A 19,578-nucleotide genomic window follows, 5' to 3' on the forward strand; every position below is an offset into this window, starting at 1 on the left:
ACCCTGTACACACACAGCTCTGCTACATGCTACACTGCTGCATGCACCCTGTACACACACAGCTCGCTACATGCTACACTGCTGCATGCACCCTGTACACACCAGCTCCGCTACATGCTACACTGCTGCATGCACCCTGTACACACACAGCTCCGCTACATGCTACACTGCTGCATGCACCCTGTACACACAGCTCCGCTACATGCTACACTGCTGCATGCACCCTGTACACACACAGCTCCGCTACATGCTACACTGCTGCATGCACCCTGTACACACAGCTCCGCTACATGCTACACTGCTGCATGCACCCTGTACACACAGCTCCTACATGCTACACTGCTGCATGCACCCTGTACACACACAGCTCTGCTACATGCTACACTGCTGCATGCACCCTGTACACACACCTCTACATGCTACACTGCTGCATGCACCCTGTACACACAGCTCCGCTACATGCTACACTGCTGCATGCACCCTGTACACACAGCTCCGCTACATGCTACACTGCTGCATGAACCCTGTACACACACAGCTCTGCTACATGCTACACTGCTGCCTGCACCCTGTACACACACAGCTCTGCTACATGCTGCATGCACCCTGTACACACACAGCTCCGCTACATGCTACACTGCTGCATGCACCCTGTACACACACAGCTCCGCTACATGCTACACTGCTGCATGCACCCTGTACACACACACACTCTGCTACATGCTACACTGCTGCATGCACCCTGTACACACAGCTCTGCTACATGCTACACTGCTGCATGCACCCTGTACACACACAGCGCTACATGCTACACTGCTGCATGCACCCTGTACACACACAGCTCTACATGCTACACTGCTGCATGCACCCTGTACACACACAGCTCTGCTACATGCTACACTGCTGCATGCACCCTGTACACACACAGCTCTGCTACATGCTACATGCTGCCTGCACCCTGTACACACACAGCTCCGCTACATGCTACACTGCTGCATGCACCCTGTACACACACAGCTCCTACATGCTACACTGCTGCATGCACCCTGTACACACACAGCTCCGCTACATGACACTGCTGCATGCACCCTGTACACACAGCTCCCTACATGCTACACTGCTGCATGCACCCTGTACACACACAGCTCCTACATGCTACACTGCTGCATGCACCCTGTACACACACAGCTCCGCTACATGCACTGCTGCATGCACCCTGTACACACACAGCTCCGCTACACTGCTGCATGCACCCTGTACACACAGCTCTGCTACATGCTACACTGCTGCATGCACCCTGTACACACACAGCTCCGCTACATGCTACACTGCTGCATGCACCCTGTACACACACAGCTCGCTACATGCTACACTGCTGCATGCACCCTGTACACACACAGCTCCGCTACATGCTACACTGCTGCATGCACCCTGTACACACACTCTGCTACATGCTACACTGCTGCTGCACCCTGTACACACAGCTCCGCTACACTGCTGCTGCACTGTACACTGCTGCATGCACCCTGTACACACACAGCTCTGCTACATGCTACACTGCTGCATGCACCCTGTACACACACACTGCTACATGCTACACTGCTGCCTGCACCCTGTACACACACAGCTCCGCTACATGCTACACTGCTGCATGCACCCTGTACACACACAGCTCTGCTACATGCTACACTGCTGCCTGCACCCTGTACACACACAGCTCCGCTACATGCTACACTGCTGCATGCACCCTGTACACACACAGCTCTGCTACATGCTACACTGCTGCATGCACCCTGTACACACACAGCTCCGCTACACTGCTGCTGCACCATGTAACACACTGCTGCATGCACCCTGTACACACACAGCTCCGCTACATGATACACTGCTGCATGCACCCTGTACACACACAGCCTGCTACATGCTACACTGCTGCATGCACCCTGTACACACACAGCTCCGCTACATGCTACACTGCTGCATGCACCCTGTACACACACAGCTCTGCTACATGCTACACTGCTGCATGCACCCTGTACACACAGCTCCGCTACATGCTACACTGCTGCATGCACCCTGTACACACACAGCTCCGCTACATGCTACACTGCTGCATGCACCCTGTACACACACAGCTCTGCTACATGCTACACTGCTGCCTGCACCCTGTACACACAGCTCTGCTACATGCTACACTGCTGCCTGCACCCTGTACACACACAGCTCTCTACATGCTGCATGCACCCTGTACACACACAGCTCTGCTACATGCTACACTGCTGCCTGCACCCTGTACACACACAGCTCCGCTACACTGCTGCATGCACCCTGTACACACACAGCTCTGCTACATGCTACACTGCTGCCTGCACCCTGTACACACACAGCTCCGCTACATGCTACACTGCTGCATGCACCCTGTACACACACAGCTCCCTACATGCTACACTGCTGCATGCACCCTGTACACACACAGCTCCGCTACATGCTACACTGCTGCATGCACCCTGTACACACAGCTCTGCTACATGCTACACTGCTGCCTGCACCCTGTACACACAAGCTCCGCTACATGCTACACTGCTGCATGCACCCTGTACACACACAGCTCCTACATGCTACACTGCTGCATGCACCCTGTACACACACATGCTACACTGCTGCATGCACCCTGTACACACACTCTGCTACATGCTACACTGCTGCATGCACCCTGTACACACAGCTCCGCTACATGCTACACTGCTGCATGCACCCTGTACACACACAGCTCCGCTACATGCTACACTGCTGCATGCACCCTGTACACACAGCTCCGCTACATGCTACACTGCTGCATGCACCCTGTACACACAGCTCCGCTACATGCTACACTGCTGCATGCACCCTGTACACACACGCTCCGCTACATGCTACACTGCTGCATGCACCCTGTACACACAGCTCTGCTACATGCTACACTGCTGCATGCACCCTGTACACACACAGCTCCGCTACATGCTACACTGCTGCATGCACCCTGTACACACAGCTCTGCTACATGCTACACTGCTGCATGCACCCTGTACACACAGCTCCGCTACATGCTACACTGCTGCATGCACCCTGTACACACACAGCTCCGCTACATGCTACACTGCTGCATGCACCCTGTACACACACAGCTCCGCTACACTGCTGCCTGCCTGTACACACACAGCTCTGCTACATGCTACACTGCTGCATGCACCCTGTACACACACAGCTCTGCTACATGCTACACTGCTGCATGCACCCTGTACACACACAGCTCCGCTACATGCTACACTGCTGCATGCACCCTGTACACACAGCTCTGCTACATGCTACACTGCTGCATGCACCCTGTACACACACAGCTCCGCTACATGCTACACTGCTGCATGCACCCTGTACACACAGCTCCGCTACATGCTACACTGCTGCATGCACCCTGTACACAACAGCTCCGCTACATGCTACACTGCTGCATGCACCCTGTACACACACAGCTCTGCTACATGCTACACTGCTGCATGCACCCTGTACACACAGCTCTGCTACATGCTACACTGCTGCATGCACCCTGTACACACACGCTCTGCTACATGCTGCATGCACCCTGTACACACACAGCTCTGCTACATGCTACACTGCTGCATGCACCCTGTACACACACCTCATGCTACACTGCTGCATGCACCCTGTACACACACAGCTCTGCTACATGCTACACTGCTGCCTGCACCCTGTACACACAAGCTCCGCTACATGCTACACTGCTGCATGCACCCTGTACACACACAGCTCTGCTACATGCTACATGCTGCATGCACCCTGTACACACACAGCTCCGCTACATGCTACACTGCTGCATGCACCCTGTACACACACAGCTCCGCTACATGCTACACTGCTGCATGCACCCTGTACACACACAGCTCGCTACATGCTACACTGCTGCATGCACCCTGTACACACAGCTCCTACATGCTACACTGCATGCACCCTGTACACACACAGCTCCGCTACATGCTACACTGCTGCATGCACCCTGTACACACACAGCTCCGCTACATGCTACACTGCTGCATGCACCCTGTACACACACAGCTCCGCTACACTGCTGCCTGCACCCTGTACACACACAGCTCTACATGCTACATGCTGCATGCACCCTGTACACACAGCTCCGCTACTGCTGCACATACACTGCTGCCTGCACCCTGTACACACAGCTCTGCTACATGCTACACTGCTGCATGCACCCTGTACACACACAGCTCTGCTACATGCTACACTGCTGCATGCACCCTGTACACACACAGCTCTGCTACATGCTACACTGCTGCCTGCACCCTGTACACACACAGCTCGCTACATGCTACACTGCTGCATGCACCCTGTACACACACTCTGCTACATGCTACACTGCTGCCTGCACCCTGTACACACAGCTCCGCTACATGCTACACTGCTGCATGCACCCTGTACACACAGCTCCGCTACATGCTACACTGCTGCATGCACCCTGTACACACAGCTCCGCTACATGCTACACTGCTGCATGCACCCTGTACACACACAGCTCTGCTACATGCTACACTGCTGCATGCACCCTGTACACACACAGCTCCGCTACATGCTACACTGCTGCATGCACCCTGTACACACAGCTCTGCTACATGCTACACTGCTGCATGCACCCTGTACACACACAGCTCCGCTACATGCTACACTGCTGCATGCACCCTGTACACACAGCTCTGCTACATGCTACACTGCTGCCTGCACCCTGTACACACACAGCTCCGCTACACTGCTGCATGCACCCTGTACACACACACTCCGCTACATGCTACACTGCTGCATACACTGCTGCATGCACCCTGTACACACACAACTCCGCTACATGCTACACTGCTGCATGCACCCTGTACACACACAGCTCCGCTACATGCTACACTGCTGCATGCACCCTGTACACACACAGCTCTGCTACATGCTACACTGCTGCATGCACCCTGTACACACAGCTCTGCTACATGCTACACTGCTGCATGCACCCTGTACACACACAGCTCCGCTACATGCTACACTGCTGCATGCACCCTGTACACACACAGCTCCGCTACATGCTACACTGCTGCATGCACCCTGTACACACACAGCTCTGCTACATGCTACACTGCTGCATGCACCCTGTACACACAGCTCTGCTACATGCTACACTGCTGCACCCTGTACACACACAGCTCGCTACATGCTACACTGCTGCCTGCACCCTGTACACACACAGCTCCGCTACATGCTACACTGCTGCATGCACCCTGTACACACACAGCTCTGCTACATGCTACACTGCTGCCTGCACCCTGTACACACAGCTCCGCTATACTGCTGCTGCATGTACACTGCTGCTGCACCCTGTACACACAGCTCTGCTACATGCTACACTGCTGCATGCACCCTGTACACACACAGCTCCGCTACATGCTACACTGCTGCATGCACCCTGTACACAACAGCTCTGCTACATGCTACACTGCTGCCTGCACCCTGTACACACACAGCTCTGCTACATGCTACACTGCTGCATGCACCCTGTACACACAGCTCTGCTACATGCTACACTGCTGCCTGCACCCTGTACACACACAGCTCCGCTACATGCTACACTGCTGCCTGCACCCTGTACACACACAGCTCCGCTACATGCTACACTGCTGCTGCACCCTGTACACCAGCTCGCTACATTTTACACTGCTGCATGCACCCTGTACACACACAGCTCCGCTACATGCTACACTGCTGCATGCACCCTGTACACACACAGCTATGCTACATGCTACACTGCTGCATGCACCCTGTACACACACAGCACCGCTACATGCTACACTGCTGCATGCATCCTGTACACACACAGCACTGCTACATGCTACACTGCTGCATGCACCCTGTACACACACAGCTCCGCTACATGCTACACTGCTGCATGCACCCTGTACACACAGTTCTGCTACATGCTACACTGCTGCCTGCACCCTGTACACACACAGCTCTGCTACACTGCTGCATGCACCCTGTACACACACAACTCCGCTACATGCTACACTGCTGCAGCACCCTGTACACACACAGCTCCGCTACATGCTACACTGCTGCATGCACCCTGTACACACACAGCTCTGCTACATGGTACACTGCGGCATGCACCCTGTAACCACAGCTCTGCTACATGCTACAACTGCTGCCTGCACCCTGTACACACACAGCTTCGCTACATGCTACACTGCTGCCTGCACCCTGTACACACACAGCTCCGCTACATGCTACACTGCTGCCTGCACTCTGTACACACACAGCTCTGCTACATGGTACATTGCTGCCTGCACCCTGTACACACATAGCTCCGCTATACTGCTGCCTGCACCATGTATACACACTGCTGCCTGCACCCTGTACACACAGCTCTGCTACATGCTACAACTGCTGCCTGCACCCTGTACACACACAGCTCTGCTACATGCTACACTGCTGCATGCACCCTGTACACATACAGCTCTGCTACATGGTACATTGCTGCCTACACCCTGTACACACACAGCTCTGCTACATGCTACACTGCTGCATGCACCCTGTACACACAGCTCTGCTACATGCTACACTGCTGCCTGCACCCTGTACACACACAGCTCCGCTACATGCTACACTGCTGCCTGCACCCTGTACACACACAGCTCCGCTACATGCTACACTGCTGCCTGCACCCTGTACACACAGCTCCGCTACATTTTACACTGCTTGCATGCACCCTGTACACACACAGCTCCGCTACATGCTACACTGCTGCATGCACCCTGTACACACACAGCTCCGCTACATTTTACACTGCTGCATGCACCCTGTACACACAGCTCCGCTACATGCTACACTGCTGCATGCACCCTGTACACACACAGCTCTGCTACATGCTACACTGCTGCATGCACCCTGTAGCACACAGCTCCGCTACATGCTACACTGCTGCATGCACCCTGTACACATAGCTCCGCTACATGCTACACTGCTGCCTGCACCCTGTACACACACAGCTCCGCTACATGCTACACTGCTGCATGCACCCTGTACACACAGCTCCGCTACATGCTACACTGCGCATGCACCCTGTACACACACAGCCCGCTACATGCTACACTGCTGCATGCACCCTGTACACACACAGCTTCCGCTACATGCTACACTGCTGCATGCACCCTGTACACACAGCTCTGCTACATGCTACACTGCTGCATGCACCCTGTACACACAGCTCTGCTACATGCTACACTGCTGCATAGAACCCTGTACACACACAGCTCTGCTACATGCTACACTGCTGCATGCACCCTGTACACACAGCTCTGCTACATGCTACACTGCTGCATGCACCCTGTACCACACACAGGCTCCGGCTACATGCTACACTGCTGCATGCACCCTGTACACACACAGCTCCGCTACATGCTACACTGCTGCATGCACCCTGTACACACACAGCTCTGCTACATGCTACACTGCTGCATGCACCCTGTACACACACAGCTCTGCTACATGCTGCATGCACCCTGTACACACACAGCTCGCTACATGCTACACTGCTGCATGCACCCTGTACACACAGCTCCGCTACATGCTACACTGCTGCATGCACCCTGTACACACACAGCTCTGCTACATGCTACACTGCTGCATGCACCCTGTACACACAGCTCTGCTACATGCTACACTGCTGCATGCACCCTGTACACAACAGCTCTGCTACATGACACTGCTGCCTGCACCCTGTACACACAGCTCCGCTATACTGCTGCTGCACATGTACACTGCTGCCTGCACCCTGTACACACAGCTCTGCTACATGCTACACTGCTGCACCCTGTACACACACAGCTCTGCTACATGCTACACTGCTGCATGCACCCTGTACACACCAGCTCTGCTACATGCTACACTGCTGCCTGCACCCTGTACACACACAGCTCCGCTACATGCTACACTGCTGCATGCACCCTGTACACACACAGCTCCGCTACATGCTACACTGCTGCATGCACCCTGTACACACACAGCTCCGCTACATGCTACACTGCTGCATGCACCCTGTACACACACAGCTCCGCTACATGCTACACTGCTGCATGCACCCTGTACACACACAGCTACTACATGCTACACTGCTGCATGCACCCTGTACACACACAGCTCCGCTACATGCTACACTGCTGCATGCACCCTGTACACCACAGCTGCTACATGCTACACTGCTGCATGCACCCTGTACACACACAGCTCCGCTACATGCTACACTGCTGCATGCACCCTGTACACACAGCTCTGCTACATGCTACACTGCTGCCTGCACCCTGTACACACACAGCTCTGCTACACTGCTGCATGCACCCTGTACACACACAGCTCCGCTACATGCTACCACTGCTGCATGCACCCTGTACACACAGCCCGCTACATGCTACACTGCTGCATGCACCCCTTACACACACAGCTCTGCTAAATGGTACACTGCTGCATGCACCCTGTACACACAGCTCTGCTACATGCTACACTGCTGCCTGCACCCTGTACACACACAGCTTCGCTACATGCTACACTGCTGCCTGCACCCTGTACACACACAGCTCCGCTACATGCTACACTGCTGCCTGCACCCTGTACACACACAGCTCTGCTACAGGTACATTGCTGCCTGCACCCTACACACATAGCTCCGCTATACTGCTGCCTGCACCATGTATACACACTGCTGCCTTCACCCTGTAAACACAGCTCTGCTACATGCTACACTGCTGCCTGCACCCTGTACACACACAGCTCTGCTACTGCTACACTGCTGCATGCACCCTGTACACATACAGCTCTGCTACATGGTACATTGCTGCCTACACCCTGTACACACACAGCTCTGCTACATGCTACACTGTCTGCATGCACCCTGTACACACAGCTCTGCTACATGCTACACTGCTGCCTGCACCCTGTACACACACAGCTCCGCTACATGCTACACTGCTGCCTGCACCCTTTACACACACAGCCCGCTACATGCTACACTGCTGCCGCACCCTGTACACACAGCTCCGCTACATTTTTACACTGCTGCATGCACCCTGTACACACCACAGCTCCGCTACATGCTACACTGCTGCATGCACCCTGTACACACACAGCTCCGCTACATTTTACACTGCTGCATGCACCCTGTACACACAGCTCCGCTACATGCTACACTGCTGCATGCACCCTGTACACACACAGCTCTGCTACATGGCTACACTGCTGCCTGTCACCCTGTACACACAGCTCCGCTACATGCTACACTGCTGCATGCACCCTGTACACATAGCTCCGCTACATGGTACACTGCTGCATGCACCCTGTACACACAGCTCTGCTACATGCTACACTGCTGCCTGCACCCTGTACACACACAGCTGCTACATGCTACACTGCTGCATTTACCCTGTACACACACAGCTCTGCTACATGCTACACTGCTGCATGCACCCTGTACACACAGCTCCGCTACATGCTACACTGCTGCATGCACCCTGTACACACACAGCTCCGCTACATGCTTACACTGCTGCATGCACCCTGTACACACAGCTCCGCTACATGCTACACTGCTGCATGCACCCTGTACACACACAGCTCCGCTACATGCTACACTGCTGCATGCACCCTTTACACCACAGCTCTGCTACATGCTACACTGCTGCATGCACCCTGTACACACAGCTCTGCTACATGCTACACTGCTGCATGCACCCTGTACACACAGCTCTGCTACATGCTACACTGCTGCATGCACCCTGTACACACACAGCTCCGCTACATGCTACACTGCTGCATGCACCCTGTACACACACAGCTCCGCTACATGCTACACTGCTGCATGCTACACTGCTGCCTGCACCCTGTACACACACAGCTCTGCTACATGCTGCATGCACCCTGTACACACACAGCTCTGCTACATGCTACACTGCTGCATGCACCCTGTACACACACAGCTCCGCTACATGCTACACTGCTGCATGCACCCTGTACACACAGCTCCGCTACATGCTACACTGCTGCATGCACCCTGTACACACACAGCTCCGCTACATGCTACACTGCTGCATGCACCCTGTACACACAGCTCCGCTACATGCTACACTGCTGCATGCACCCTGTACACACAGCTCTGCTACATGCTACACTGCTGCATGCACCCTGTACACACACAGCTCTGCTACATGCTACACTGCTGCATGCACCCTGTACACACAGCTCTGCTACATGCTACACTGCTGCATGCACCCTGTACACACACAGCTCCGCTACATGCTACACTGCTGCATGCACCCTGTACACACACAGCTCCGCTACATGCTACACTGCTGCATGCACCCTGTACACACACAGCTCTGCTACATGCTACACTGCTGCCTGCACCCTGTACACACACAGCTCTGCTACATGCTGCATGCACCCTGTACACACACAGCTCTGCTACATGCTACACTGCTGCATGCACCCTGTACACACACAGCTCCGCTACATGCTACACTGCTGCATGCACCCTGTACAGTACACACACAGCTCTGCTACATGCTACACTGCTGCATGCACCCTGTACACACACAGCTCCGCTACATGCTACACTGCTGCATGCACCCTGTACACACACAGCTCCGCTACATGCTACACTGCTGCATGCACCCTGTACACACACAGCTCCGCTACATGCTACACTGCTGCATGCACCCTGTACAGTACACACACAGCTCTGCTACATGCTACACTGCTGCATGCACCCTGTACACACACAGCTCCGCTACATGCTACACTGCTGCATGCACCCTGTACACACACAGCTCCGCTACATGCTACACTGCTGCATGCACCCTGTACACACACAGCTCCGCTACATGATACACTGCTGCATGCACCCTGTACACACACAGCTCTGCTACATGCTACACTGCTGCCTGCACCCTGTACACACACAGCTCTGCTACATGCTACACTGCTGCATGCACCCTGTACACACAGCTCTGCTACATGCTACACTGCTGCATGCACCCTGTACACACACAGCTCTGCTACATGCTACACTGCTGCCTGCACCCTGTACACACACAGCTCTGCTACATGCAATATTTACCCCCGTGGTCGGCTGAGAGTAATAAACTCTCAGCCTACTCCCCCTGTGCTGTGAGTCACGGCTGCTGCCTCTGATTGGTTGGAGGGCGGGGAGGGGCGGGGCTAGATCCCACTGCTTGCTGCTGCTTCTAATTGGTTGTAGGGCGGGGAGGGGCGGGGCTAGCTTCCCCTGCCTGCTGCTGATCTGACTGAGCGGCTTCACTCGGATCAGGCAGGTGAACGGACTCCTCCGGTTCAGTGATCTGAATCTATTCAAAAGAACGGTCCGTTCATGATCCGGACATCACTGCTGTGCTCCAGGATGGACCCTCAGGTGATGTGGACTTTCTAGGGAGCTCTGTCAGCCGAGCCTGGCGATGACTGGGGTCACGTCTGTCACTTACCCGTCTCCTCCGCTCTCGCCGTTGGAAGGGCTCTTCATGCAGGTAAGAGGGGCTGTCAGTCACTATCCCGGGGTCCGCCAGACCAGTATGGGGGCCCCTCCATACAGGGTGACCCCATTATCCCTCTCTGCCCAAAACCAGGCTGTCTGTATGTTCTGTATGACGCAGGAAAGTGCACTGTAATGTAGCCACGCCGGCCGGACCCACTGTGTGTGATGTCACTAATCTCCACTGTGTGTGATGTCACTAATCTCCACTGTGTGTGATGTCACTAATCTCCACTGTGTGTGATGTCACTAATCTCCACTGTGTGTGATGTCACTAATCTCCACTGTGTGTGATGTCACTAATCTCCACTGTGTGTGATGTCACTAATCTCCACTGTGTGTGATATGTCACTAATCTCCACTGTGTGTGATGTCACTAATCTCCACTGTGTGTGATATGTCACTAATCTCCACTGTGTGTGATATGTCACTAATCTCCACTGTGTGTGATATGTCACTAATCTCCACTGTGTGTGATGTCACTAATCTCCACTGTGTGTGATATGTCACTAATCTCCACTGTGTGTGATGATGTCACTAATCTCCACTGTGTGTGATATGTCACTAATCTCCACTGTGTGATGATGTCACTAATCTCCACTGTGTGTGTGATGTCACTAATCTCCACTGTGTGTGATGATGTCACTAATCTCCACTGTGTGTGATGATGTCACTAATCTCCACTGTGTGTGATATGTCACTAATCTCCACTGTGTGTGATGATGTCACTAATCTCCACTGTGTGTGATGATGTCACTAATCTCCACTGTGTGTGATGATGTCACTAATCTCCACTGTGTGTGATGATGTCACTAATCTCCACTGTGTGTGTGATGTCACTAATCTCCACTGTGTGTGATGATGTCACTAATCTCCACTGTGTGTGATGATGTCACTAATCTCCACTGTGTGTGATGATGTCACTAATCTCCACTGTGTGTGATGATGTCACTAATCTCCACTGTGTGTGATGATGTCACATAAAAAAAAAGAAAAAAAAAAAAAAATCTCCACTGTGTGTGATGATGTCCACTAATCTCCACTGTGTGTGATGATGTCACTAATCTCCACTGTGTGTGATGATGTCACTAATCTCCACTGTGTGTGATGATGTCACTAATCTCCACTGTGTGTGATGATGTCACTAATCTCCACTGTGTGTGATGATGTCACTAATCTCCACTGTGTGTGATGATGTCACTAATCTCCACTGTGTGTGATGATGTCACTAATCTCCACTGTGTGTGATGATGTCACTAATCTCCACTGTGTGTGATGATGCCACTAATCTCCAGTGTGTGTGATGTCACTAATCTCCAGTGTGTGTGATGGCGATGCCACTAATCGCCAGTGTGTGTGATGGTGATGATTGCCACTAATCTCCAGTGTGTGTGATGGCGATGCCACTAATCTCCAGTGTGTGTGATGGCGATGCCACTAATCTCCAGTGTGTGTGATGGCGATGCCACTAATCTCCAGTGTGTGTGATGGCGATGCCACTAATCTCCAGTGTGTGTGATGGCGATGCCACTAATCTCCAGTGTGTGTGATGGCGATGCCACTAATCTCCAGTGTGTGTGATGGCGATGCCACTAATCTCCAGTGTGTGTGATGGCGATGCCACTAATCTCCAGTGTGTGTGATGGCGATGCCACTAATCTCCAGTGTGTGTGATGGCGATGCCACTAATCTCCAGTGTGTGTGATGGCGATGCCACTAATCTCCAGTGTGTGTGATGGCGATGCCACTAATCTCCAGTGTGTGTGATGGCGATGCCACTAATCTCCAGTGTGTGTGATGGCGATGCCACTAATCTCCAGTGTGTGTGATGGCGATGCCACTAATCTCCAGTGTGTGTGATGGCGATGCCACTAATCTCCAGTGTGTGTGATGGCGATGCCACTAATCTCCAGTGTGTGTGATGGCGATGCCACTAATCTCAGTGTGTGTGATGGCGATGGCGATGCCACTAATCTCCAGTGTGTGTGATGGCGATGCCACTAATCTCCAGTGTGTGTTGATGGCGATGCCACTAATCTCCAGTGTGTGTGATGGCGATGCCACTAATCTCCAGTGTGGTGTGATGGCGATGCCACTAATCTCCAGTTGTGTGTGATGGCGATGCCACTAATCTCCAGTGTGTGTGATGGCGATGCCACTAATCTCCAGTGTGTGTGATGGCGATGCCACTAATCTCCAGTGTGTGTGATGGCGATGCCACTAATCTCCAGTGTGTGTGATGGCGATGCCACTAATCTCCAGTGTGTGTGATGGCGATGCCACTAATCTCCAGTGTGTGTGATGGCGATGCCACTAATCTCCACTGTGTGTGATGATGTCACTAATCTCCACTGTGTGTGATGATGTCACTAATCTCCACTGTGTGTGATGATGTCACTAATCTCCACTGTGTGTGATGATGTCACTAATCTCCACTGTGTGTGATGATGTCACTAATCTCCACTGTGTGTGATGATGTCACTAATCTCCACTGTGTGTGATGATGTCACTAATCTCCACTGTGTGTGATGATGTCACTAATCTCCACTGTGTGTGTGATGTCACTAATCTCCACTGTGTGTGATGGCGATGCCACTAATCTCCACTGTGTGTGATGGCGATGCCACTAATCTCCACTGTGTGTGATGGCGATGCCACTAATCTCCAGTGTGTGTGATGGTGATGATGATGATGATGATGTCGCTCCATCACATCTCTGTGCTATTACACCGCACAACAATCATTTTGCTATTGAGACAAAAACATGTGATTTCTACTAAAATGAGCGCTGATTCCAAAGATGAATTTGCCTGACACATCTAGATTTTAACCCCTTAACCTCAGGTACACCCTGATGTCCTGGTACTTACTGACACCTGTACGCCCTGTGTGTTTGAAATCACTGCAGCGGGCAGTGATCGTAACTGGGTGCCTGCTGAAATCAATCAGCAGGCACCCTGGGTCAATGCCGGGGGTCCTGTGTATCCCCCCGTATTGGCGATTGCTGACCGCGGCATAGAAGGGGTTTGTGTTTGAGTGAGCTCATCGAGAGGGGATCAGACCTCCAAAAGTGAACATCAGAAATAAAGTAAAGAAAATTTTTATTTTTTTTTTGATAAAATTTTATAAAGTAATAAAGTAAAAAAAGATTAAAAAAACGCCCTTTCTCCTTATTTTATAATAAAAAAACAAAACACACACATATTAGGTATCACCGCGTCCATAATAACTGGCTCTATAAATATATCACATGATCCACCCTGTCCGATAAATACCATAAAAAAAATTAAAACGGTGTAAAAAAAAAAGCCATTTTTGTCACCTTACATCACAAAAAGTGCAACACCAAGTAATCAAAAAGTCATATGCCTCCCAAAATAGTACCAATCTAACCGTCACCTCATCCCGCAAAAAATGAGCGCCTACCTGAGCCCAATAAATAAAAAAACTATGGCTCAGAATATGGAGACGCTAAAACATAATTTTTATTGTTTAAAAAATGCTGGTATTGTGTAAAACTTAAGTAAATAAAAAACATATTAGGTATCGCCGCGTCCATAAGAACCTGCTCTATAACTATATCCCATGACCTAACCCCTCAGATGAATATTGTAAAAATAATTAAATAAAAACGGTGTAAAAAAAGCTTCTTTTTTTTTTGTCACCTTACATCACAAAAAGTGTAATAGCAAGCGATCAAAAAGTCATACGCACCCCAAAATAGTGCCAATCAAACCGTCATCTCATCCCGAATAAAATGAGCCTCTACACAAGACAGTCGCCCAAAAAAATAAATAAAACTACGGCTTTCAGAATGTGGAGACACAAAAAAAATATTTTTTTTTTACAAAAATGCTTTGTTATGTAAAACTGAAACAACCAACAAAAAAAGTTGTCATATTTGGTATTGCCGCGTCCGTGACAACCTGCTCTATAAAAATGCCACATGATCTAACCTCTCAGATGAATGTTGTGAATAACAAAAAATAAAAACGCTGCCAAAACAGCTATTTCTTGTTACCTTGCCTCTCAAAAAGTGTAATATAGAGCAACCAAAAATCATATGTACCAACAAAACTGCCACCTTATCCTGTAGTTTTCAAAATGGGGTCACTTTTTGGGAGTTTCTACTCTAGGGGTGCATCAGGGGGGCTTCAAATGGGACATGTCAAAAAAAAGTATGGCGTTCCTTTCCTTCTGCGCCCTGCCGTGTGCCCATACAGCAGTTTACGACCACATATGGGGTGTTTCTATAAACGACAGAATCGGGGCTAAAAATATTTAGTTTTGTTGGGCTGTTAACCCTTGCTTTGTAACTGGTAAAAAAAATATTAAAATGGAAAATCTGTCAAAACAGTGAAATTTTGAAATTGTATCTCTATTTTCCATTCATTCTTGTGGAACACCTAAAGGGTTAACGACGTTTGTAAAATCAGCTTTGAATACCTTGAGGGGTGTCGTTTCTAGAATGGGGTCATTTTTGGGTGGTTTCTATTATGTAAGCCCCACAAAGTGAGGTCCTTAAAAAGTGGGTTTTAGAAATTTTCTGAAAAAGTTCAAGATTTGCTTCTAAACTTCTAAGCCTTGTAACATCCCCCAAAAATCAAATATCATTCCCAAAATGATCCAAACATGAAGTAGACATATGGGGAATGTAAATAATAACTATTTTAGAGGTATTACTATCTATTATAAAAGTAGAGAAATAATTTTTCCCAATTTTTGGTCAATTTGGAATTTTTTTAATAAATAACATTATTTTTTTTTTTTTTTACTCCATTTTTCCAGTGTCATGAAGTACAATATGTGACAAGAAAACAGTCTCAGAAAGGCCTGGATAAGTCAAAGCGTTTTAAAGTTATAACCACATAAAGTGACACTGGTCAGATTTGCAAAAAATGGCCAAGTCCTTAAGGTGAAAAATGGCCCGATCCTTAAGGGGTTAAGGACCCTGGGATTTTCCATTTTTGCGTTTTCGTATTTCACTCCGCGCCTTCCCATAGTCCTGCCTTTTTTATTTTTCCATTCAAATAGCCTTATGAGGGCTTATTTTTTGCGGGACAAGTTGTACTTTCTAATGGCGCCATTTACAGTTGCATACCATGTAGTAGGAAGCGGGAAAAAAATTCCAAATGGGGTAAAATTGGGAAAAAACGCAATTCTGATAAAGGTTTTTATTTTTTACACTGTACACTATGCGGTAAAATTAACCTGTTATCTTCATTCTCCAGTTCAGAACGGTTACAACGATACCACACTTGTATAATTTTTCTTGTATTTTAATACTGAAAAAAAAATTTAAACCTTTTGAGGGAAATATTTATTTTTTATAACCATATTCTGAACCCTATATCTTTTTTGAGGTTATGTGTACGTGGCTGTGTGAGGGCTCATTCTTTTCAGTGATACCAATTTGAAGTGTGTGCGACTTTTTGATCACTTATAAAAAAAAATATTGGGTAGTTGAAGTGACAAAAAATGGATAATTGGCAGGTTTTTTTTTTTTTTCCCATTACGCCATTTACCGTATGTCATTAATATTGTTATATTTTAATAGTATGGGCATTTTCGCATGTGCCGATGCCCATGATGTTTATTTTTTTATTTTAAGGAAAGGGGGGTGATTTAAACTTTTTTATTTTTTTTATTTGCAAAAACTTTTTTTTTTACTTTTTATTTTTATTTATTTTTTTATTCACCTTGGGTGACAATGGCAATCATTAGATTGGCTATTGTGTTCATTGATGTGTATATAGACACCATTGAACACTTAATTTGCACTCTACCGGGGATGCCCAACCTGTGGCTGTTGCAAAACTACAACTCCCAGCATGTCTGGACAGCCTACAGCAGAGCATGATGGGAGTTGTAGTTTTATAACAGCTGGAGGGCCGCAGGTTAAGCATCCCTGCACTATACCAATACTATGCTGCCACCTAGTGACCTGTATTGGTATAGTCATCTAATAGGCACCGAAGCCTGCTTGAGGCTTCAGCCTATTAGATCAATGTAACAGGTTCCACGATCTCAGCCGGGGAACCCTGTCACCGGAGCAGAAGTGCGCAACTTCCGCTTCCGGACTGCGCAGATGCGGTGGTTACATTTGACCTTGGCATCTGAAAGGGAAAATGTATGCGATCAGCCTTATGGCTGATCGCATACATGTGCCGTGGGTCTCTGATATTTAAAATAACAGAAACCCGTGCAAGCGGGAGCCATGTTTGGGGATCGGACTTGTACGGCGGAGGTCCTTAAAGGGTTAAGTACATGCAAAGCCTATTTAGTTATAATATTAATGCATTATATTGGAGATTCCAATGGCCATGTCCGGACGCCCTCAGGCTGATGTCAGCAGTAAGTATATAAGGCAAGCTGGACAGATTTGGATACAGTGATCTGCTATAGTGCTATCAGTTCTGAAACTTAAGATAAATACAAATGTGTTAACGATCCAGACAATTTCTGCTACATATGTGGCAAATACACTACTTATGATCAGCGCCAGAATCTGACAGAGCGAGGGCGTCTTGCAGCTCGGGATGCATTTGTGCTAGTACTTCCTTGGGAACAGACGAGCTGCAGACTCTGCTGAACTAGTGGACAACATGCTAACAGCACATGAACAACTTGGCTGCCGAATGTCATTGCATTTCTTACATTCCCATCTTGACTTTTTCCCACCCAATTTGGGACACGTAAGTGACGAACATGGAAAGCGGTTCCATAAAGATACTGGGCCTCGCTCAAGTCAGAAACTTAAGAGATCCGTTCAGGGCTCTCACAAGCGGCCCAAAACGGATCAGTTCAGCCCCAATGAATTCTGAATGGATAAGGATCCGTTCAGAAAGCATCAATTTGGCTGCGTCTCCGTTGCGTTTTTTAGACGGTCACTAAAATGCTGCTTCCAGCGTTTTGGTGACCGTCTGACGATGCGGAGCCAAACGGATCCGTCCTGACTTACAATGTAAGTCAATGGGGACGGATCCATTTTTCACTGATACAGTACAGTGCAATTGAAAACGGATCCGTCCCCCATTGACTTTCAGTGTAAGTTGAGACGGATCCATTTTGACTTAGACTTTTTTTTTTTTATGAATAATGAAAACGGATCCGTTATTAACAGATACAAGGGTTTGGATTATTGGTGCGGATCCGTTTGTGCAGATGCAAGACGGATCCGCACCGAACGCGAGTGTGAAAGTAGCCTTATTCCATTACATTTTCGTACACTGTTTACTGCGCAAGCTCTGATGTAGATCAGGAAATTGTTGGAGTAAAACTCGTTCTGTTCCATAGGATTCAACGCTTTCCAAGTGCTTCACTCCTGTAGGCGTACTAATGCAGAGCCAAATATCGTGACAGCGCGGTACCACAATTCCGGCTTCGGATATGTAATCCGCACACTCGGTTCAGTATAGGACAGATGGTTTTTGCCCAGTAGCAGACGAATACGTGTTTTTTTTTTTTTTTTTTTGCGTGGTGTTATCTTTCTACTCTTTTTGAACTTATCCTTGTAGGGTTGTAATAGGGATGTATCAGTTTTAGGAGCGGGGAACCTCCACCATCAGGGGGCAGCCCTGGGTGACTCGGACGGTTCACCATATTCCACCCCCCTGACTTCCCTATTACATATGTATATATTATTTGTTTATATATAATATTTATCTCCCCCCACCCCCTTTTTCTTTTTGTGGGAGTTTTTTGTTATAGCTATACAGCAATACGTTTTTAATACGGGCACACCTGTACCCTTACCTGATATAATAAAGGGATTTTTTTTAGACTTTCACACTCTGGTTTATAATCTCCGGTGTGTGATGATGTCACTCTGGTTTATAATCTCCGGTGTGTGATGATGTCACTTTGGTTTATAATCTCCAGGAGGCGGAGCCTGCTCTTGTGCATAGTCTGGGTCGGTGACCACTCTGCTCCTCACATGG

The 19,578-nt window shown here is 49.6% G+C and overlaps 1 protein-coding gene across 1 annotated transcript in view; it reads left to right on the forward strand.

Annotated features, from left to right (window-relative positions):
- The first annotated feature begins 11,420 nt into the window (after window positions 1–11,420).
- The window catches only part of LOC122922565 (rhomboid-related protein 3-like), a 41,825-nt gene continuing 33,667 nt past the window's right edge, over window positions 11,421–19,578 (forward strand). The window contains exon 1 of the mRNA XM_044273220.1: window positions 11,421–11,633. Coding sequence (XP_044129155.1) covers window positions 11,565–11,633 — 69 coding nt within the window. The 5' untranslated portion in view covers window positions 11,421–11,564. The remainder of the gene's footprint in view (window positions 11,634–19,578) is intronic.

The sequence above is a fragment of the Bufo gargarizans genome, unplaced genomic scaffold (assembly GCF_014858855.1).
Source record: "Bufo gargarizans isolate SCDJY-AF-19 unplaced genomic scaffold, ASM1485885v1 fragScaff_scaffold_483_pilon, whole genome shotgun sequence".
In the NCBI taxonomy this organism is placed as follows: Eukaryota; Metazoa; Chordata; class Amphibia; order Anura; family Bufonidae; genus Bufo; species Bufo gargarizans.